Raw genomic sequence first — 22,893 nt, forward strand, 5'->3', positions numbered from 1 at the left:
TTAACTTGAGTGGTATTAGGGGAGACATTAATGCAAGGTGCAGCCACTTTAAAACACAGAAAACTCCATCACACCGCTCATGTTTGCCATTTATTGTCTACCTGTTTTTGTGTGTAGCCTTAGATGGGTTGCACTTATCGGTACTACCCAATGCATTAATGTGTTGAATTCATTATTGTCTTTGTAGGAGTCGTATGGATTCATCTGTGGCTCTTGATGCCAATAAATACATTGCGCTGGTGAAAACTCTCTCTAAGAATGGCAAAGTGGAAGGTAAGTTTTTAGCGTGTAATTAAACTGCACAGTGTAAGAAGTGTGAGTTTGTCTAAAAACGTGGCGTCACAATTACTATTTCTTTGACATTAAGTCTAAAAGTACTTCAGCTTAAATACTTCAGTGTTGTGTGTGTGTCCCCAAATCTGTCAAATCCCTCCTACACTTTCCACAAAACCACATTAGCCGTCCATTTTCTGAATGCTACGGTGGGTTTCCTTCAGCCTATCGAAGACCCAATTACCATCAGTTTGGCTGCTCTGCTTTTTGCTCACAATGACAGGCAAAATGTTTCCCTTGTCTGTCCTCTCCTCCCCTTTTCGCTCTCTTCCCATCTTCCTCCACATCTCTCTCTTTGACCCTCTCTGTCTCCGAGCATGTCATTCTCTCATTCGACCCCCCTCACCCACATCCACGTCAGGGAGAAATGAGAGGGACCCAAAATTACAGGACTGTGTATTTTGGAGGAATTATTGAAATCTGCCTTGATGCTAATGGCATATCATGTCCAACCAAAGTGCTTGAACATTTCACAGACACACAGATGGACACACAAATTTGCATGTGAATTCAAGCAAAAGGCATTTGGTCGGGATGACGCTTGGGGTGTATGCGCAACGCTAACGCATTTGCCATTAGCCAGAGTGTGCATATGGAGTGGACGCTTGTCACCCACATTAGCACACATGGCTAACCTCGATGTTAGCTTGTCCCGCCCAGACGCTGGTCCTGTGGGCTCCCAGCGCACACCAGGCCCAGCTGAAGATCATGTCTCCTGGCATCTCGATTTATTTCTCACCCTCCTAATGGCTTTGTTGTTTATGCCCTTGGTTCAGAGCCAACACTCCCACCTTACTTTTTACTTTGTTTCCTTAAAACTTTGCCCCAAAGTCACCTTAATTTTAACTTTAGAATCTCTCTTACAAGCACCGTCAGTGAGTATTCTTTGTCCATGTATCTTAATACACGTAATTTTGTCCACTAGTGGCACAAAATTTGCATTTGCTTGCATAAAGAACATCAAGATCAACAGATGTTTTTAGTGACTTGATCCTGACCTGCTTGGAATCGGTCCATTTTCTTTCATAAATAATCTTAATCCAGCATAATGCTGTTATTAATCATCTATAGGATAAACCATTAAAAACTTGACCCCTGCTGTAAATCATATAATGTCCCATAGCCCACTATTTGTATAAGAATGATCAGAATGCGTTAAGGTAATTGGGGGCAGTTTCCCTTCATAGCAGTGCAAGGTTCACACCCATGAATACTCTGTTAACTCTTCTCCTATCACAGCCAGTGTGTCTTTTTGACCTGTCCTTGTACACATACTCCTCTAAACACAAGGTGCTAGCCCATCGCTGGCCCTCCACCCTCAGTGTGTTGGGGAAAGAGTAGCAAGTGAAGTCTTGGAGCATTAGATGAACCAGTGGACTGTGTGATGTTTGTTTACCTGGCCTGTCTGTCTCGGTTTTTGGGTGTGTGCGTGCGTTGCAGGCCTGGCTCGCTTAGCTGGCATGATGCTCCGTTGAGCTGATGGATATGCATACTGGCTAAACGGACAGATGAAAGGAGATGTGGGGGTTGAGTACTGGACGGGCCCATGTTTGCTAGTGAGGCTCCATTTGGGCAGATTATGTCCGAGCCACTGGTCACAGTGATTAGCGGGTCTGTCAGAGGGTGATGGAGAGAGCTATGAATAGAGGGAGGCCAACAGGGATGCACACACACAGAGTGAAGTCCATCTGCTTTGATGAACACTTCTCACTAATCAACAGGTCGGGTCATTAGAGCGCCTGTTAAATTATGATACATCCATTAGATTGCTTTACTTTGGACACTAGTTTGTGTGTAAGAAATGAAGAACAGGTGCGGAAAGTAAAATGAAAAATTGCATTATTAACACAGCCATTATGCTGTTTATATTAATTATGGAAAAAGTTTGCTAACAATTAAACGGGACATTTTGTCACTATTTGATACAATCCATGAGTCATTAAATGGGCTCATGGGAAACATGGGGTTGGAATTGCCGTGACTTTGTACCACTAAACTATTACATTTCCTCAATGTCAATTCCCATCATCTGATAGATACCCAAACTCAAATCTATTCTAAATACACTGTTGAATTTCCTTTGCTATAAATGAAGTATATTTGATAAACAAAACTGTTAAACTTGGCTTGTATGTGCTTCTATTGCATTAGTCTTTAAAATGTTAAATTATCTGTACAGCAGAGGCCCACTATAAATGTATTCAGATGTATTCTGTCTCTGTTTCAAACTGTTGTATGGATTAGTATCTGTGCTAGAGAGCGGCTGTATCGCTGTCAACCCATTAGCAGCTGTCTAAATAGACGGTAAATGTGTCTTAATTACCTTACCCCCAATACATCTCATGTACACACATACACACATCGTGTATCTGTTGGCCAGATGGGCACGTGGCCTTGTAAAAAGCCCTCCATTAACGACTGGACTTGACCAAACGGATCCACCCTCAGCCCGCTTACAGGGTCTCACTGAGGCCACGGCAGCCTCTTGTCGCCACATACCTATAATTTAGCCCCCCAAGTACTTTGCACATGGCCACAGCAAAAAGCTGGCTTCCATTGTAGGTGTTCAATAATTGTAGTCTCGTTTAGAAAACCGCAAGTAGCAATTAGCACAGAGTTGGCATTATACAGGGTTGCATTTGCATCCCTGCTGCGTGCAAAATGCTGTTTTAATATGGGTTTGTTTTCCCCACATGAAATTAGCTAAAGAGGCCATGTGACACACCCTACACTTCCTACAGTCAAAGGCTGCTTGCCTTTCCATGTTTACAGCCTTGTTCTTTCTTTCTCCGTCTTTGTTTGGCGAACTTTAACAGTAAAAGTTGACTATAGGACTTTGATGTAATAAAACACCTGTTCTACATTACAGAGGCAGTGGACATCCTGAAAGAGATGAAGGAGAAGGACGTAGTGTTGGTTGACACTCATCTCACCATGCTCTTCCACACGCTCAACTCTGTGGTGGCCAAAGGAGATGCAGACGCTATTCGACGCCTTCAGGAGACCATCTTCACCCTAGGACTGGCCAAGCCCACTGCCAACCTCTGCTCTCCACTTGTTACAGCCTATCTGGACAGGTAAATGTGACACATGTCACCAGGAAAAAGGCACACATCCTCCTAGTCCAAATATAATAATCCCCATTTCCATGTTGTTTTCAGTTTATTTCCATGGCAGGAGCTTGACAGTCAGCAGCCAGCCAGCAAGCTGACTTTGTTTACAGATTTGTCTCTTTGTATGCCAAATGTTGTTGCCAGGAGTGTGCATGTACGTGTGTCTAAATAGGTTGCTCATGCCTCACTATGATCATAGCTGTTGCTGAATTCTGGGTCAGTGATTTAGATACAGAGCATGTGGATGTTGATCATGTTGTGTGTCTTTGTACCGTCACATTCACCAGCCAGGCACAGTTTGTTTGACAATTCACCAGCTGCCACTATTCCACGAGCCCCTGCTCTTGTCTGCTGACACGCCCATTGGCTCTGAGAAAAGCCTTTTATAATGATGCCCATCATATACTGTACATACTATGTGTGGTCAACATTCCTGGGTTCACCATTCAACTGTTCCGTTGTGCTGCTTTACTTGGATCTGGTCATTGTTAATGCATGTTAATTATGTACAGATCACTAATTGCAGGATTGAGCACAGCAGCAGAGTGCAATGTTAGGGGCCTGTAGAACTGTAGCTAGCTCTTACATACACTTTGTTCACCTGCACAGTAGAACACGCAAAGCTTTATTTACATATCAGCATGCACTTGGGTTCCCCAGTTGCTCTTTGTTTTGTTAAAACTCTGGCACAAATTAGAGAGTTTCTAGGTTCACTCGGTAATCACTGCCTCAGTGAGATTAGCCGGCTAATTTACTCCTGGGTCATCAGTAGCAGCCAAAACACACATACACATGCATGCATGTGGTTTTTCACAGCCATGATCACAAATCGAGTGCCAGTTGTACACCATCCAAGTGATACTGTGTTTATCGGCAGTTAGCAAAAAGGCAAAACTGCCTCTGTGATTGTATCATCACCTGCTCGCCATTACAGACATAAGCTTTGTGAGCCACTAGTTACAGATGGTTGTATTAAATGTTTTGCATTCATTTTTACACAGTCTAGCCTTTTATTTATCACATTTTTATATAGAACAAAAATACACAATGGCCTAATCAATAACATTTAAATACTGTATATTCAAGTCATAAATGTCACATGGATGTTGATGAAGACTTTGTTTATGTTTTTGAATGCATTCCCCTATTTGTGTCTGGGCTTCGACTCTCATATCTGGGCTCTTAAATGTTGTGCCTCTAGCTTGAGCTGCCTCCTTCCTGATTCTTGTTGCCTTGGACCTTCATTCCGTCAGTCAGAGGACAGACAGACGGTGGGGTGGAGGGACAGAGAAGAGCCATGAAAGGGGACAAAGCAGGCATCACTCCGCCTGCTCCCAGCTCATGGCTGCGTCAGCGCTAATGACTTAATGAACACTTCTACGACAGATTAGCCCTTGACAGCCCATCATACGCACCGCCCCGTTAGCGCTCATAGCGTCCGATCAGCATTGTGTGTGCTAGCTGGCTAGCCTGTCTTGCCTCATATATGTGGTGATTAGTGACACAAAATGCTAATGAGACCACTGAAATGAAGAGCTGGCTGAAGATGATAAGACGGGAGGATGATTGCAAATAAAATAAGAGAAGAGGGCTGACTAGAGATGAGTGGCTCTTCCACTCCCACTCATTTCTGTTGTTTTAAAGTGTGTACACTAAGGGGGCAATTTAAGCGAGACACCAACCATTGAAAAGTGTTGTGGCTAAATGAAGTCACAGGTGGATGGATGGCAAATGTAAAAAGTTTACTCGAGAGTAGATTGGCCTTAGCTGTTTTTACATTACTCATTCACCTTGTGCTTGTTCACCTTTGTTCATATTGGCAAGAATATTAGTACTTGCTATTTTACAGCATTTATAAAAGCGGGCTAGCGGTGTCAGGATCAGTGTCAAACGCGTTTGAAAACACTGATTTGGTCCTCCCCCTTTGCTGAGGACAGTGGCTTGATAACAGGCTTGCCAATGTGCTCAGAACAAAGACTATGACGGAGGGGGAGCAAGACGTGGCTAAATGAGCTTCCTTGTCTAATCCTTCAGGTTTCTTCAGGAAAGCACTCATTTTTTCAGAGCTTAATTGGCTGGAAAGTGGCTGACATGCAAAGTTAGGGACATTAACGGGGCTGTGCGTTGTGCAGTAAATGGCAATGCAAAGTGACAGTTAAATTGTACCTAGGGGAAATTATCCTTCTTTCGACATGCTTAGCTTTTTTGGGGTGGATCTCCAAGTGGAAAGATAGCGAGAGGGGAGGGTGTAATTGCAATGCCAGGCCATTTTTTAGCCAAGAGTGACAGGATGTTTTTTGAAGATGTCTCATTAGAAAGCAGGGATTATAAGTAGGTGTGGATGATCATGTTAAGGTGGACAGGCTCAGGAATATTAACACAAAAAAAATCTCTCAAATATCCTGCAGCTTGATTACGGTATTTTAAGTCCAGTCACGGACAGCCTCTACAACAGGCAATTACAAACGGCTCGTGATTTTTATTTTGGCAAGCAAGCCCATAGTCTGTACTTGTTCTAATAATTATTCACACTTTTTTAAAAATCTCTTTGTACTTCCTCTTGGATGATATTCAATCACTGTTGTGCAGTTGAACATGCTCTCGACTGGTGCTTCCACATGATGTTGTCCCTCTTCATTTCAATTAGCAGACCGCTTCACCTTATAACTCTTAATAATTTCTCTTCCGTTACACCGCGCTTTCTCAGGTTCTCAGTCAAGGTTGCTCTAAACATTTTTGAGTTTTATTTTTTAACATACTTTTTGGATATGTTTCTCCTATTGGCGTCTCTAATTGACCAAAGGAAAAAATACTTCAGAAATTCTACCCATGGGCTCCACGTCTGGCCCCGTCTCACTCCCTGTGTCTGCCCACTACCTTCCCCTCTTGGTGCCCTATCTGCTTTGACCTCTACGTGATTGACATGTTAAGTACCCAATCAACAGTTTGATGGCAACGTTGTCACAATAGATGGGATTGAGTGGTCTCTCTCTCTCACTCCCCCTTTTTGTTCTACTTCTGGTTTTATTCCTGTCATGACTTTGAGTGTATATTTCGAGTTACCGCTATCAGTCAGTGCACACATTTGGTTGGTTCACATGGGTTGAATGGACAGTTTGGTGGTTAGGGGGGAATGGATGACATGAGACCACTCAAAACCGTGGAAGGAGGGGGTTGCTAATGTTGTTGCCATATTCTGGTAAATTGCTCAGTTGGGGGCCGAGGTCGTGGCAGTGGAGTGTGAGCTGACAGCATGCGATCTAAAGGCAAGGACGGTTATAAAAGAAAATCAGGACAAAAGTGTAAGTTCATAGAGGAATCGACATTGAGAGGGAAGGAGATGACGATAAGGGGGTCAGGAAATGGGAAGGGGGGGGGCATTTCAGGGTTTTTGAAAGGCTAAAGATCATGTCTGTTCCTTTGTCCGTGCTTATGTTCCTCTGTAAAAGCCTGTCTAGATTGGCATAGACAGGTGTGTAGCGCTGCCTGCTCGTATGAGACAATGATGTACGAGGGGCAAAAGGCTTCATCTGCTGCACTTGTGCTGTCATCAGTTCAAAGGCCTCTATTGTTGCGGCCGGTCATGGTACTTGAATACGAGGTCATAAGGTTAACGCCCCCGCGATTCTCTCTTCTGACACTTTCCTGTACGTGGCTGATTGGATGGAGCGGGCGTCTAACTTCTTTTCTCCGTGTGTCTAATAGTAATGACCTCTCCGGGGCTCTGAACGCTGCGATGGAGTGTCAGCAACGCTATAGACATCTTCCTCGAATTCATGACATCATTGTGTGCCTGGTGCAGCAGGGCGACACAGAACTTCTTCAGAAAGGTAGAGGAAAAGAACCATAAAGCACCACTACAATCATTACTACTACAATTACTACTACGGTACTAACCCTGATGTACAGTGATGGACTCATGCCATGTCTTGCAAAAGAAGCTCATCCTATCATATATTACATTTTGAAAGCCATTGAGTAAAAGGGTTAAGTATGTTCAGGGCAAGTGTGTTTCAAGAGACAAAAAGTTTTAAATCAAAGCCTCAGAGCACCTCTTTACTTTGTCTCTTCTCACTTTCTACTGTGTCGACTGCAACTCTTTCAAAGGTCATTGATTTACTCTTTAATCAGTAAATCCTGAACAAGGAGCAGTTGGAGTTGACTATTAACCCTAATTTGAACATGAATGTACTTTTAGCATTATTGTTATTATTATTGTTTTTCTCTTTTTCCATTGTGCCGGTTTCAAAGCTGCAAAAGTGAGATAATTTTGCTGAAATAAGCTTTCAAAAGTTAGCTAAGAGAGCTTAGGCAAATGTTTGGGTGTTTGTTTTAGACAAGACAACTTTTTTTGTTTTTGGTGATTTGTGCCAGAAATATTTGTTATTGTAGTTAGTTAACCCTGCTATTTAATTTTCTTTTTTTTTCTTTCTCTCTTCTAGCCATGGACTTTGTGAGCCAGGAGCGTGGAGAGATGACTATGTTATATGATCTTTTCTTCGCCTTTTTGCAGACGGGACGCTACCGCGAGGCTCGCAAAGTCATTGAGGTTCTACCATTATTTTTCTGCTTTAGTTGTTTTCTTGCATGTTCTGTGATAACGTGACCAAATGCATAACATAACTACTGTACAACTACGAGCACTCATTTCACCCGGCACTGCAGATATTACCGTCTTTCCTTTTGTTATTATGCCTCACCCAATCTCAATATTTGTCTCCTGTTTTTTTTCAGGTCAGTCAGGAAGTCAGGAAAGTGCAGATTACTTTAGAGCAAAAAAGAGGGCAGATTGTTGTTTTATCCACCCTGAAATAGAATGACTACACGTTTGTGAGATTGAGCCCAACATCAGAGCAGTCAAAACAAGGCCTTTATGTCAGATTAGGATAAGAACAAAATAAAGGTCAAAATGCCTCCCTTTCTTTTCTGCTGATCATGTCCTAATGTACACTGTAAAAGAAGGATTTGTCAAACCCTCTGAGATATTAACCACATGTTGTTTTTGTATTCCACCCATGGATTTCCCTCTTCTTAACCTTATTCATTTTGTGACATTGACTATATATATATATATATATATATATATATATATATATATATATATATATTACACATCATTGTAGACACATCCAGGAGAGTTGATAAAAATAACATACGGTAATTCAATTCAGAACATAATCTCTAAACTATAGGGTTAGGAGTTTTTATCAAGATAAAATGGGATATTTTGTTATTTGTGGAGGAAATTATGCTACTTCAAAAATTACAGTCTTTATAATTTACTAAGTGCATCTACTCAAGTTGTGTCTCCTAATTTTAGGTTGTTGTTTTTTTGTTTTGTTCCCCAATTCAAAGTACCTCTAGACACAGGCTACATACCTCTGATGTCTTTTCTAAATTGAACCAAATAACAGCAGTTTTGGAAGATTTTCTTGTCTATTGTTTTGTAGCCTCTCTTCATTGTTCGTTATATTTACACTTGCACAATTGACACATTTGAAGAGTCCTAAATGTGCCTCTTAAACACTTCAAATGGTGAAAAAAACCTGTGCTAAAGTTAAGTCCCTCACGTCCTGTAATTAGATGATACAGAATATAGTGTTTGTAGCAATTTAGATAGTCCTCTCTTATCGCTTTAATAGCCACACGGCACACATACTTTTCCTCAGAAGGTGTCAAGTGGAAGTCCAGAGTGGAGTCTCGCTTTAGGCTGTGTTTGGTATAATTGGCAGCTGATTAATCACTGCTAATTAAATGTAATGATAGAGAAAGGTGGCAGTTAGGTAGAGGATTGTCAGGTGGCCGTGCCTATTATAGTCTGTGTTGTGATGGTCAAGGTTAGGTAGTATTTCTATAGAGTGGGGAGTCATTATGTGTTTTTGACTGTTGGGGAGAGGGGTTTGCTGCATCAATCCGAATGTGTGTGCCCAGTTAAGTGGCTCAGTGATTAGTGGAATTGCAACATCAGGAATTGAGATGAAGAGCGTTAAGTGGAAGAGTGTGCCGTCCCTACTTTTTATTAAAGCAAGAGTAAATTGTTACAGAGTATTGTATGGACAGGAACTTAACATGCCTGTCTGCTTTGTTGTATTTTCTGATTCATGGCACATCTTGTGACCGCTGGATTTGGTTTTCTACAGATTAGGGAGATTTGCACTGAATCGCAAAGATGGAACATGGTGTGTATTTTCAAAACCCTCCCTGCAGGAGCCAACAAGACTTTAGCAAGTAAATAGAATCTAGGCCTTAGTCCCCATAAGAAGATTAGACGAGTGAGAGAGAGGGAGAGAGTGAGGGCTGCAACACATTTTAATTTGTCCCTTTTGGCTGGTTAGGTAATAACATAATTCCTCTGGCAGGGACAGATAGAGGGATGGATGGAGAGGCAGAGGAGAGAGGCGGCTGAGATTTGAAGGGAAGGTTTGGATTGAGGGAATGAGGATTGGAGACGTGTAATGATGGCAGCCAAGGGTTAGTCAAAGAAAAAAGATGAGGCAGGTCTTTACTGGACTTTCCCTCCTCAAGATATGATGAGCTTCCTCAAAGAGGCCAGCGCGGCTTGAGTGCAGCTGATCCTCGCTCAGATTAACCTCCAGCAGATCACTCTTTTTTTTTTTTCCCCTTCAGACAGATTACCAGAAAGGAAGGGATGGGAGATTTCTCAATCCTGGTTTTATTCAGATTGTATCAAAGCCCCATGAGACAGATGAAATTCTGATCACTGTTGTCCATGATAATAATCATCTAGTCAGTCTGTGTATCAAGCTAAATCTGAGCTACAAAAGCCCACACATCACTCTATATCAGCCCTTATTGGATGGGTAAGCCCACACTCGCTCAGTGAACAAGCATCTATGTCCGAAAATTCTGCAAAACACAAGTTGTTCTCACTGACAAAAGAGGCATTTATGGAGACACTGTGATAACATTTGTTTCATTCACCAGTTTGTCATAGATACAGCCATTATATAAAGTGTTCAAATGGAACGTTTGTACGGTGTTCATGGTGGCAGAACGGTTAGAGCTCTCGCCTCCCAATAAGGAGATCATGGTTTAGGTAACTGTAAATTGGCCCAATTCACTTTCACAATGAAAGTGAGAGTGAATGTTTGTCTCTGTGTCTGTGTTAACCCTGTGACAAGCTGGCCTCTGTCCAGGGTGCACCCCCCCTAAGGCCCAAAGTCACTGGGATAGGCTCCAGTCACCTGCAACCCCCAACTGGAACGAGCAGTAGAACATGAATGAATGAATGGAACGTTGTACTTGTGTGGCATAATAATGTGGCCTCCGTGTCTTGAGAGATCGATTCCCAGTTCTGAAACTTTTCTGGACCTCTTCAAACCCTTTTCATGCTGTATTCTGTTCAATCCAATAAATCCCATGGAATTAAAATTCTTTGAAAAAATGGATCATCATCGCACCGTCCCTATAGTGAATTTGTGCCTGAATATTTCATGTGACCTTTTGACCTCTATCATTCATATTGATGTCATGTCATCCCTGTATAGATGACAGCTCGTCTCTGCTCAACTCGGGCAGCTTGGCTTTGGTTGTTATTTATTAATCTCACTTGTCTGCATTTTGTTTTTTTGTAGACTCCGGGGTTGAGAGCGAAACCTGGACGTCTAAATTGGTTTGCCGAGAAATGCATTACTTCAAACCAGGTAACACTTATAGGTAATAATGCTGATGAAAAGCAGGATCAACTCATAGCATCAATATATTTCTTTATAGATGGAGGCCTTGGAACAAATGGTAGAAATTACATCAAAGCTGTTTGAGTGCGACAGAGATGAAATGTATAATTACATCCTCCGACTATGCAGTAAGTTTATTTAAATATTTTTGTTGCCTATTTTGCCTATTTCTTGCGTTACATTTATGACTGTCGGGATGCCATCTTGATCCATGTCCCGTGCACCATCAAGGCTTAATATAGAGGTGGTGAAAAGTCTGCAAAAGCATGGTGTGATTGCTGTGGTGGAGAGCAGACCGAGACTGTTTGTGATTGAAGTGTTGGAGCTGATTGTGCGTGTTCAGAGAAGGAGAGGCTAATGGACGGACACACAATAACACATACACACAACAATAGATCGTGTATCTCCCAAATTACACCATAGTTGAGGGTCGGTCAGTTGATCAGATTAATACTTTGATTGCCCTCTCCCAGCACAGGGGGCTTTATCTGAAATTAGCCACTGCTGCAGGCTGAGTGGGCTATGATGACCAATATTTATCTGTGATGCACAACACACAGGTTTGGTCACGTTACAATACAAATGTTCTCATGCGCCGCTCTTTTTTTCAGAGGACACAAATGACTGGCAGAAAGCAGAAGTCATATGGACAAAGATGCAGGAGGAAAACGTGATTCCCAGAGAGAGGACCTTGCATTTATTGGCGGATGTCTTGAAGAATAATGGCCAGGAGGTCCCCTTCGAGGTTCCCCAGGTAGACTACAGCTTCACAATGTGCCTCATATTTTAACTACTCATTAGGTTACTCCATTATTCAGAGAAGTAATTGCCCCCATTGTTTGGGGTGGGGGATATTAAAGAAAAGCAGAGAAGGTCCCCAGGAGCTTAGGAGAAGTGTTTGAATATGCCTGAGGTCACACCTACAGTCATGCAGCAATAATGTGCAAGCGCATTGTACAGAGACTGAACTGGCAAAACAATACAGCCAAACCTTTCGTTTTTAGCTAACAGTAATGAAGAAAGGTGATTCTAAAGGTACAAATGCTTAATGACTTCATACCAAGTGAACCTTATCAAATGATGTAATGCCAGAAAAGCCTCTGAAACCCTTATCACCCCGGCCTTCACCCGTCTCTGCTCTTCAGATCCTATTTTCTGCATGTAATGAACAGAAGCTTAAGTGCAGTCAATCAGAGCAACCCTCTGATGAAAGACATTAATGCCTGATCTGTGTAAATCTGTAATGCTAGACCAATTTAGCCAGCAGCTAAATGCCACCGTATGGCGGCATCTGGACATCTTAATGTTCCAGTGTTTCACTGGATTCAGAGAAGGAACTAAAATAATGGAGTGAATGGAGATGTTTTCTGTACAGCCAATGCATTCCTTTGTTATTCTCATTTTGTTCATCGTTCCACTTGTGAGCATCCTGTAGCCTGGAGCATGACGAGACGAGAAGTGATTGCTGTAGCCTCGAGCACTGAACTTTGTGACCCTTGGGGCTCCTTGAGTTGACACTACTTCTCTCCGCACACATGCTCTCAAACACACACATGCACACACACACACTTCTGCCCCTGGGGTGCAAGACCTAATTTGCCCCCAGCCAATACAGCTTAACCCCTCCCCTTGGCGCTGTATGGGTGAGCGGGCATTAGGAGGCTATGGCCTGCATACCCAGCAGTGAGCATTGTCATACACAAACACGCAGACTCGTTCCAGCAACTTGTCTGAATAAATGTTTGTGGTGGTAAACAAAACAGTGTTTTGTTGTGATAGAAACTTCACATTTTGATTTTGCGGACTGTTGTTTTGCAGACATGGTTTGAACGCTCTGCCACCACACAGAAGACCAAGTCAACTGCATCCGCCCCACCTTCTGACTCGACTTCCACTGACACTGACTATAATGTGAAACTGCTCACCATGTGTAAAAAAGGCAACGCCAAAGGTAATCCTGTTCACCCTGATGACATTTCACAGTTTAAACCAAGATATCGGTGTATTTGATATTGAGAGGTGGTTCTGTGTTGTTCTGTAGAGGCCTATGTGATGGTGAAAGAGATGAACAAAAATGGGGTTTCACTTGGCCCTGCCTCCTATGATCAACTGATTCGTGCCCTGCTGGCTGAAGGAGCAATAGAGGATGCCATGGTGGTGAATGACATGTAGGTTTATTTCAGCAACAACTGTGATTTATGACCAATTCAGTTTTAAATTAATGCACAATTACCTAAGTTGCGTGACAATAGTTTTCTGATGTTAAATAATGGGATGCAGATGGCCCTGGTTGTGAAAATGGAAAACAAATGTAGTGTGTATTTTGGACTTCTTTCCTGTCCAGCCCCAGGTTACCTCTGGGTGAAACTATCTCCTCAAAAGACAGCAAGATTATAGCCTGATTGTGTTTTAACACAGCCCTTCTAGATATGATCAATGATTCCCACTAAGTCCTAAAACAAAATCACATGTGCAGATTAATTTAGGTTTTCAGAGAAGAGGTTGAGTTTGTGCAAAAACGTCAATCTCCTTCCAATTAGTAATGTATCATGTGTTTCCGATGTACGGGTCGTATCGGGGCTGTGGCCTGAGGACAAGATGAAAAGACGGGTATTAAAATGTGAGCTTAGAGCAATGATCTTCTGTTTGTCTTTTTAGATAATCTCCTGCCATTTTGTTTATCTCTTGTCCCTCTCTTTATAATATACTAGCAAAAACACAAATGTTCTGAAAAAAAAAGATGCCATTAATAATTTATGGAACAGTAGAAAGATGTGTAAAACCATCTCTTACACAATCAGTCTATTTACACCGCTCAGTCCCTCACAGTATGAGAAATAATTGTATCAATTTTGGTGCAATGTTCTAACAAGAGCAATGCAATATGAGCGATAACCCATCTCCTGTCTCTGTTTGAATTAGTTTGTGTCTTCCCTGCCTGGATAAAAGCTTAGTTTATCTGTGGGCTAAATGAGAAGTGGAATGAGCTGAGCGCAGAGCCAGCCAAAGATGGAAATGAACAGAAACGAAGATAAAACCATCTAAATGGAACCCGTGTTGACTGAGGGGAGGAGGGCTAGATTTAATCACATATGAGGTTAATGAAGACGCTATAGGACTTAATTCTTGGAGCAAACAGGAGGGTGTGTGTTTGTTTTTGGGGTAATCTGAACAGAATTGAGCAGCAGGGCGCTTATAGTAAGATTAACAGATTGTAGGAGTGTGGTGATGCAGATGAGAAAGAGGATGTTGGATTCAGTGAGTAAAGCAGCTGCATAGAAGGAGCAGAGAGACTGCCAAGTGTGTGTTTAGGAAAGGTGCGTACTGAAGACCCTCTAGATCTGTTTTGTGATAAATCATTTGAACTCCACACTCCCACAGATGTGGCTCTGCCCCAATCCCCCTGCGACCCTGTTCCTGCCTCAATCTCTATCCTGACCCTGCCCCAGCAGCAGCTCCTGGTGTCGCCACGGTGATGAGGATTGCATGGCTGATGCTCAATTGAGCAGAAGGATTAATCCGGCTGCAAAGCTATATTATTGAATAGACAATTTTGATTGAGGTTTTAAAGGCAGAGAATGAAGGGCGCTAACAAACTGTACCAGCGGGAGGGAAGTGAGAAGTAGGTTCCCATATTGTAACAGTATTAAGGAAGATTAAATTGATCAAATCATCAGTTTTGAGGCTGCTCAGCAGGTGTTTTACAAGATGCTTATTAATTGTGTGTGTGTTTTAATGGTTATTCACTAAAGTTATGTGGAAAAGAGCATTTGCTTTCTCATAAATATTTTCAGTGTTTACTATTGACTGTTTTTTACCTTCAAAAAACATGCATTATCTATGTAATCCCTAGAGGGTTTTACTGTAACAAAGGTTTCACACAATAATCTTCTGGACAAAGTTGTAGACTTTTCACATTCCATCAAATTCTGTAAAGTATTTTTCCTATAGTGAACAAATCTTTGCCTTTTTAATAACACAATAATTTTGTCTTTCTCTTTTTCTTCATCAGTGCAACCTCGCACATCTCATATTTTAAACTGAGTAATATTGCAACAAACCTGCTCATCATTACTCAAAGCAAGAAAGGACAAGTGGACGGTAAGAATCAATGAATGGATGTAGTTTATACTAAAACACTCAACTGAACTTTTGCTCTGATTTGCAGATGCACTTCTGAGTCTTAAATCTATGATTCAGGCCAACCATGTGCCCTCTAAACTCGCCGTTACTAGACTGGTGCAGGCTTTGGGCAGTCAGGGCAACGTGGACAGTATCCAAGAGGTGGAGACCATCATGAAGGAGCTCAATACACCTCTCAACCTGTCCGGCATGCTGTTTATCAACAATACTGCACTGGCCCGTATCAAAAAGTATGTATATACTGAATTTAAGGTTTTAGTATTACGTAGATCATTATTTTGCATGATGTTGTTCTTTGTAAACTGTGATATTGATCTAAAATTGCTAAAACAAATTGGTACATTGACTTCCTGTTTCAAAACTGCAGAACTGAGATTTTATCCAGGCAAGCAGCAGATTTTCATTTGTGTTTTTATGGTTGAAAAAATAGTTACTTACGATTTTATTCATCCCCTTTTAATATGTTGAAAGTATTTTGATAAATATTATTCTCCCAAGTGTTCAGTATCACAAGCCAAGTTCAAAGCTTGCGTCCTCTTTAAGTAAAACCGCTTAAAGCCTGCAGCATGTCATGTTTGAATGGAAAAACAAAGGCTGAGTGGGATTATTCATAAAACCTTTTAATGTAATAACCCATCCTCCACCACTTCTTTGTCGTTTCTCCAACACCGGACACCAAATCTACACAATGCGCATCAAATGTTTATCGCGGCATTAGCCCTGTTGTCGTCCTACAAACTCGGAGGGACGTAGGAAGTGAAGAACAGCGCAACAGCCTCACGCCTGACTGGTCATTGTGGCGCGGGCCTGTCAGCTTGAACCTTGACCTCTGGAAGCTGCGCCCTGAGCCGCTCTGACACGTGCATCCCCTGTGTGCCTGAGTCGGGCTGACTGGTTAAGAGCTCGGACGGAAAGAACGGCGCCGGACTGCAACACCGAGCGCCACATTTAGAGGGTCCCAACTAAATTATTCAGACGGACCCATTCGCAACAATCAGCGCTGATATGTTTCCCCACCAGCCAACGCATGTACATATACATAGATGCACACGCCGGTACATGTAAAATATTTATTAGAACTGGTGGCGGCGAGGGAGCGCGGACCGAAACAAGTGTGACTAAAGCGGGGCTGCCTAATTGAGCTGTTTGAGATTTTTTTGGGGTGGATTTTGTGAGCTTTTTGGGGTCATGTAAGAAGTAAAAGAAGCAGCTTTACTCATATCGTGAGGAATTCATATGATGGAAAATGTACCAAAAATGTGTCTCATTAAGAAATATCTATCTCATTAAATATAAAATTAAATATAAATGGATAATTGAACCTGTGTTATAATTTTAACTTTTTTTTTTCAGTGGTGACCTGGAATCAGCTGTGGAAATTATGGACTCCGTTTACAACAGTCCGGACACGGCTCCACTCAGCATGTCTTTTGTTTTCCGAAAAGTCTTAGAAGATGGCAATGACAAGGCCTTTGACAGATGTAAGGCACACACTTTCCACCTTAAATAACCACTTTATAACTGTGTTTAACCTTTCAACTTGAATTCAATCAATGCAGTGAGTGCCACAGCCGAACGTCTTGCCAATCACTTTGCCTGCTACAGACCAGCTGCAGACATCTTTCTCCAGCTTCTGGAAATGGACAAAGTGGAGGACGCCAAGTTCATGCTGGCTGTGAGTATGACAAATCAATTAGGACTATAAGATTAGTACAGAGTTCAATGTTAGACCTTTGCTTTCAGACGGTTTACTTTTTTTAAGATGCCATTTAGATATAGACAGAAGAGGCAAGTTTACTTTCTAGAAGAACAGCAGTTTAGTACACAATATTGACTTTTTTTAGAAGTATCCCCATAGCAATATCTATATTATGTCAGTCCTTCAGGACAGGAATGTGTTAAACAAATGTATTACGTTTAAATATCAGATGAATATGATGTCCACAAAAGGGCGTCTATCGCTACCAGGGCCGGTTCTAACCCGTGTTCTAATCTTGGGTGGGCGGACAGAAAAAGTAGGTAGACAATTATATAATACTACAAACGGTCTCATGTGCCCCTGTTTTTTGCACAGAATGTGACCATCATTGGCTGCGTTACACATTTTGTTTTTTCTATTATAGCAAACAGCAAAACAAGATGACAAGAACAGATCATTGGGTATTAAAATAAATGTTAAAAGTAGAATGGATACTCATTTAGACTGTGGACCTAGATTGACAATAGATTGTGTGTTGTAAATTCAGTTTGGCCGTTCATCACAGATATTGAATGGAAAGTACAATTATTAAGTTCACATCTGCAGATAAGTGTTGGCATTGTAATATTTAGATTATTTGTTCACTTTTACTGGCCTAATTGTTTTAAGTACAGCTATGTGACAAATGATGCTTAAAGACCCAGGCTACATTCCAGGCACTGTCTGGTCATTGTCTAAGCACAAAGCTGTTGTGGCCAGTGGTCATTTTGACATGACGTGACCTCTGAAAGTCAGCTTCTCTCAGCCTCGCACACGGCCAACTGCTTGCAACTCCAGTGTCTGCGCAGATGAGGTGTCTTGATAAGCGGATTTTAATTTTTTCAGTTTTATCACAAATGGTGTTTCTTTTTCCAACAGAAAGCCCTGCACTGACGACACTGCGCTCTCACATACGACTGATTGAATTTAGTAATATTATTTAGCTTCTGTGTGCGCCCTAACAGAGCTGAGTCCTGCACGCAACCAACAGTGTGAGAAAGTAAATGAGCTAGGAAGATAAAACAATTGCGTGCGTGCCGAGTCTCTTGTGTACGGAGTCTTTCGCTGCTCAATGCCCACTCTTCTCTATATCTAGAACTGGCCATGCACTATATCTTTATTTTGTACAGTTAAAATGAAAATAAAAAAGCAGATGGTAATCAGCTCTTCTTCTAGTGTATTTGTAGAGCACATTTCATACACAAGGCAATTAAAAGTGCTTCACACAACAGGAAAAATGCGTTATCATCACAAAGAAATTACAGACCACATACATAGCATTACAGACACTCTTTCCCATATTTATTTGACATTGCAGCATGACGGGTGTCTCCGGGATGGACACATCACTTTTAGATTGATTCTGTCCCATATCAGTGCGCTATCTGCAAACTGCAACATGTCTGTGCTGAGCGTATGTGTCTTACGACGACGCTCTCGTAACAATATACCGTACTTTAGATTCAGATTTCTTTTTATATACCTTTTAAAACATCTTAGTCAAGTCTTTGCCATTAAGAAACATACAAGTTTTAAGGCTCAATGGAAAGAATATTTACTATTGAACTGAACAAGATGATTTCATGTAGGCAGCACTATCAAGGGTGCTTGCAATGTTTTCCGATTTTAAATAAAGGTGAAATTGAATATTTGAGTAGTACCGGAGTTGGGTGGTACGCATAGTCTGAGACAAATCTTAGGAGGTCCTCAAGACAAAAAAAGATTGGAAACCAGCCTGAACCACAGTCCTAAACTTTCTTACCAACATATGGATACTCATAAGTCATACTGGGATTGCGTTGACCTACATTTCAATTGAAGCTCACAACGTTTTTGCAGTTGTGTCAGAACATTACAGCTCCCTGATGTATTTGTTGGCAGTAAAAGCGAACAATCTTCTTCTGCCGTTGCTAACTTATTTATCAAACCTCTTTGGATTTATGCCTTTATGTCCTCATCTTGAAATGAATGTACAAAAACCCTTGGCCACATTCACCCATGAGTCTGGTGGGCTCAAATTGGCCTCCTACTACTTAATTTATTTAACACAGTTCATAGATTACAGCTCAGTGACTTTGGATTGAGCCTGGGGATATGAAGATGAAGACTTTAGATGGTTAGGAGACAGGAAGATGGAAGATAGATGGTGTAAATGAAAGGGAGGAGAGGGAGAGGAGGAAATTGAAAGATCCATGTTGCTGATGTGCACTTAAAGTTTCTTCTCATTGCTGCAGCATTATTCCTTTTTCAGTTGCTAAATAATTACCCCACATGTCGGACGGAAGTGCACTGTAATGATTCTTCAAGGCATTCATTTCTTACATTTTGTTGACTTGCATAAAATGTGAAGATGGGCTGAAAGAAGCCACTCTTTTTTGAGAAGCAAGAACGGCCTAGATCAAAAGGGTTCTTTTTGTTGTTTTAGTACCAAAATGTTAGCACAAGATTAAGCTACAGTCTCCATGCTGAAAGTTCAGTATGTACATTACATCATAAAACATGAACAAAACTGTAAATTACAACTTCTCTTTTGTAGCGCTGTAATGCAGTGGCTGAGCAGAAAGACATTCTGACATCGTATCTCTCCAAAAAGTCTCAAACTCCTGGACAGGTAACATCATCCTATATTTTACAGTGACAAGTATTATTCTCAGTATGATTATTTTTCCTTGCATTCTTATTACTGCAAATGTGTGTAATATTATGGTCAGTTAAATACATCATGACATGGCCACTTTATGTTTTTGTCCACAGCTGGGTAAGATAAAGACTCTGATGGACCTTATTCCAGACTTCACAGAGAAGAAAGTGCTGTATCCGTACCTGATGAAATGCCATGGTACAGACTAAGAACATTACTCATGCTGTTAGCTCTTGTGCAGTGAATGGCTGGGTGCTCTGTGTAGCATTAGTGAATGCATTAACAATGCATTAGGTCACGACTGGTGTCTTAAGTGTGTCGGCCTGTAGAAGGACATTCAGAGTTACCAGAACACATGTTGTCTAATGAGTTAGCCGCTCTGGTTAGCCAAGCGTACTAATCTCAACACCAATCACCACTTAACTTGTTCATTTTCAGAGTGTTCACTTTTATTGTCTTTTATTAAACTTGAGTTTAACAAATATTATAGCTCCACCTATTTTTAAATGTGACAGAAATGGGTTCTTGGATCCTACTTTTAGGCTGCATACAATAGGTAGGACTAAACTGTTTTTCTACATTTAAAAGGTTGTACTCAGGTCAAGTTGGTAATACAAAAAGAGTTCAGCAGATTGGTTAAAATTATTTTTCATACCGTGTCTATTTGGGAACAATGGACCTTTTACATGGTTAACAAAGTCATACGACAAGTACTGGTATCTTAATCATTATTCTTTCTCCATAGGCAGAGTGGACAGGATACCAGTATAGATTGACATTGTACTCTGTGCCTCTGTCTCTGCAGTTCTGGATAAGGACTTGGATTCAGCCAAAGCTCTGCATGAGCAGATGCAGAAGGAGGGAGTGGAGGTGGATGAGCTGTCACTCAAGCGGTTGGCAGTGCTTTACCGTCAAGTTGGAGAAACTGTGCCCTTCCCTGAGCCCCCTGTGAGTGTCTGAAATCATTTGATGATTTATTTTTCAAACATTAACCTTTTTAGGATTGAGCACTACTATTTGAATAACTTTTTAAACAATGTTTGTATTTGTTGTACATTATCAAAGCACAATCATCCATCATTATACATGCAGGAATTATGTACATGGAACATTAATAAGTGTCACTGGTCCACCCCTTTAGATGCATCTCTGTTGTGTTCTTGGTGTTGGTGTAGACCACACTGTTTCACACACAAAGCACAAACTGGTGTGAGTGCGAGGGGTCCGACAGTATTCCTCCACTTTAGCTGCGAAGCTCTCATAATAGACCTACCCCCCCCAAACAGCTGACAATGTATATATCTTCACACTGCATGTCCATATACTTTTCAACACATGCTTCGCCATGCGTCAATATTAGGGCTCCACCACCTCCCACTTTAACCCCTGGCCACACATGATTAAACGATAACAACAAAATGACAACTGATTTGGTGGAATTGAATGTATTATGAAAATATGGATTACTATTAACCTGTTATAGAAGCACAAAAGACAAATCACACACAGATTTAGGATTTTACAAGGTTGATTTGTAGCCATGGATACATAAAATATCACACTCTTAACATATTATAATATTGATCATAATTTTTACTTTGTGCAAGCTTGTGTTTTTTGAGATGATGAAATAAACATAACAGGGTTTGTTGGAATGTTCATTTAGACTGAGGTGAATTTGTTGTGACTAAAGTAATACTATCAGTTTGATAATAAAAAGCAACACAGCCGCCAACTCTGTGTTGTTCATTTAAGGCTTCAAAAACAGAATTTGTATGATTTTTAAATGCCGTAACAGTAATTTGCTAATAAACTACCTGTCCTTAGGACAATAAAACAATCTCATAGTTGCAGGCTACATATGCAGCGTGTAAGTGAGATGGCGTCACTCTTCTAGTCTTTTTGACTCCTATTGCTTTTGAGTAGTGGTCTACATGGCACATTTTGTAAGTCTGTGTCTGCTTATCTTTGGCCCTCTAAACCTCAGCACTTTGCGGTAGCAGTGAGTCCCCTCGGGGCAGGTGTATAAAGAACCTTACCTTCTCTGCACTCACCTACGCCAGAAAAATGAAGCAGGAGAGAGAGCGAGAGGGATGGGGTGAGCGAGTGAGGTAGAGGTAGCAGCTGCTGCATAATTCACAGTGTCAGGATAGTTAAGTGAGCTTTAAATGCACAAGAGGGGATGACAGAGAGGTGAAAGTCAAAATGGCCACTGTTCTCAAAAGTTTGAATGTTAGAAACTTGCCACACAATAACACTTGGGCTTATCTATTGTATTAAAAGTGCATTATGCAGCTTCTCTGGCAACAGTCCCTGGAGATGAAATTCCTTGCCTGCAATTGCAGAGTCTTATAGCAAAAATACCTTGCATTCTTACAGGGACGAGGTTACCTCTCCACAGATCTGATCTGTAATGTGGTGGCTTCACCTGTTTGTCTACATAGAGATAGATTGTTAAATGTGGAACATTCAAGAAAAAGCAATAGCAGCAGATTCTGGACCCACCACCTGAAACGTTACATAATTCACTTATAAGAGTTGCTTAATTAGAGGGAAGACAAACTATTGTTTAAAATGTCACCAAGTTTAGCTCATTTTAAGAAAGCTCCATAATAATATAACAAATGGTAGATTTTGTGGTAAACTTTGGTGAGCTTTAATTTGACTGGCTTGTTGCCTGTTCCTGCATTTCTTATTTATTTTAAAAGGACAATGACTTCTTTTTACTAATCTCTAAAACAAATCACACATTTCACCCGAAGACCTTTATTGAAACATGTGGCACCTGTAACAAAGCTCAGCTAAACCTCCCTAAACTCATTTAGAAAAAGTTGTATTTGTAAAATAAAATGTTTTTTCATGGTAGGAGAAACATTTTAACTTAATTCTTTTTAACACTAGTTTTGTTTTTTCAGGAATCATTTAAGTTTTATGCAGACAAGTTGAGAGAGAAGTCTCCCAGAGCCCAGGCGACAGAAGAATAAAGACTTTCCTCTTCCTCCAAACATTGCTTGTTTTTCTTTTTTTTTTACCTCAGTTGTTGAAATGTCTAATATTTTGTAAGTGTGACTGTCCAATCTCTATAAAAGCAATAGAGAAAATAAAAGAAAAATAATAAAAAGTTGAGGCTGTACATACATATTTATGCAAATAAATGTTACAATCGGATAGCTGTGTCTTGTGGTTAATCCATTCTACCCGATCTTTTTAGGTATGATTAGTCTAATG

At 41.0% G+C, this 22,893-nt stretch overlaps 1 protein-coding gene across 1 annotated transcript in view; it reads left to right on the forward strand.

Moving 5' to 3' along the window:
• lrpprc (leucine-rich pentatricopeptide repeat containing) overlaps positions 1-22,753 on the forward strand; it is a 35,890-nt gene extending 13,137 nt beyond the window's left edge. The window contains exons 22-38 of the mRNA XM_072436360.1: positions 188-273; positions 3,203-3,410; positions 7,152-7,276; positions 7,889-7,995; positions 11,042-11,110; positions 11,181-11,271; positions 11,755-11,897; positions 12,962-13,094; positions 13,185-13,311; positions 15,156-15,244; positions 15,312-15,516; positions 16,640-16,767; positions 16,846-16,961; positions 19,561-19,635; positions 19,779-19,863; positions 20,471-20,613; positions 22,581-22,753. Of these exons, the coding sequence (XP_072292461.1) occupies positions 188-273; positions 3,203-3,410; positions 7,152-7,276; positions 7,889-7,995; positions 11,042-11,110; positions 11,181-11,271; positions 11,755-11,897; positions 12,962-13,094; positions 13,185-13,311; positions 15,156-15,244; positions 15,312-15,516; positions 16,640-16,767; positions 16,846-16,961; positions 19,561-19,635; positions 19,779-19,863; positions 20,471-20,613; positions 22,581-22,649 (1,999 nt within the window). The 3' untranslated portion in view covers positions 22,650-22,753. The remainder of the gene's footprint in view (positions 1-187; positions 274-3,202; positions 3,411-7,151; positions 7,277-7,888; positions 7,996-11,041; positions 11,111-11,180; positions 11,272-11,754; positions 11,898-12,961; positions 13,095-13,184; positions 13,312-15,155; positions 15,245-15,311; positions 15,517-16,639; positions 16,768-16,845; positions 16,962-19,560; positions 19,636-19,778; positions 19,864-20,470; positions 20,614-22,580) is intronic.
• Positions 22,754-22,893: the final 140 nt, after the last annotated feature.

Source organism: Eucyclogobius newberryi, unplaced genomic scaffold (genome assembly GCF_026437365.1).
Source record: "Eucyclogobius newberryi isolate DKJ021-1_F unplaced genomic scaffold, fEucNew1.0.hap1 SCAF_8, whole genome shotgun sequence".
Lineage (NCBI taxonomy): Eukaryota > Metazoa > Chordata > Actinopteri > Gobiiformes > Gobiidae > Eucyclogobius > Eucyclogobius newberryi.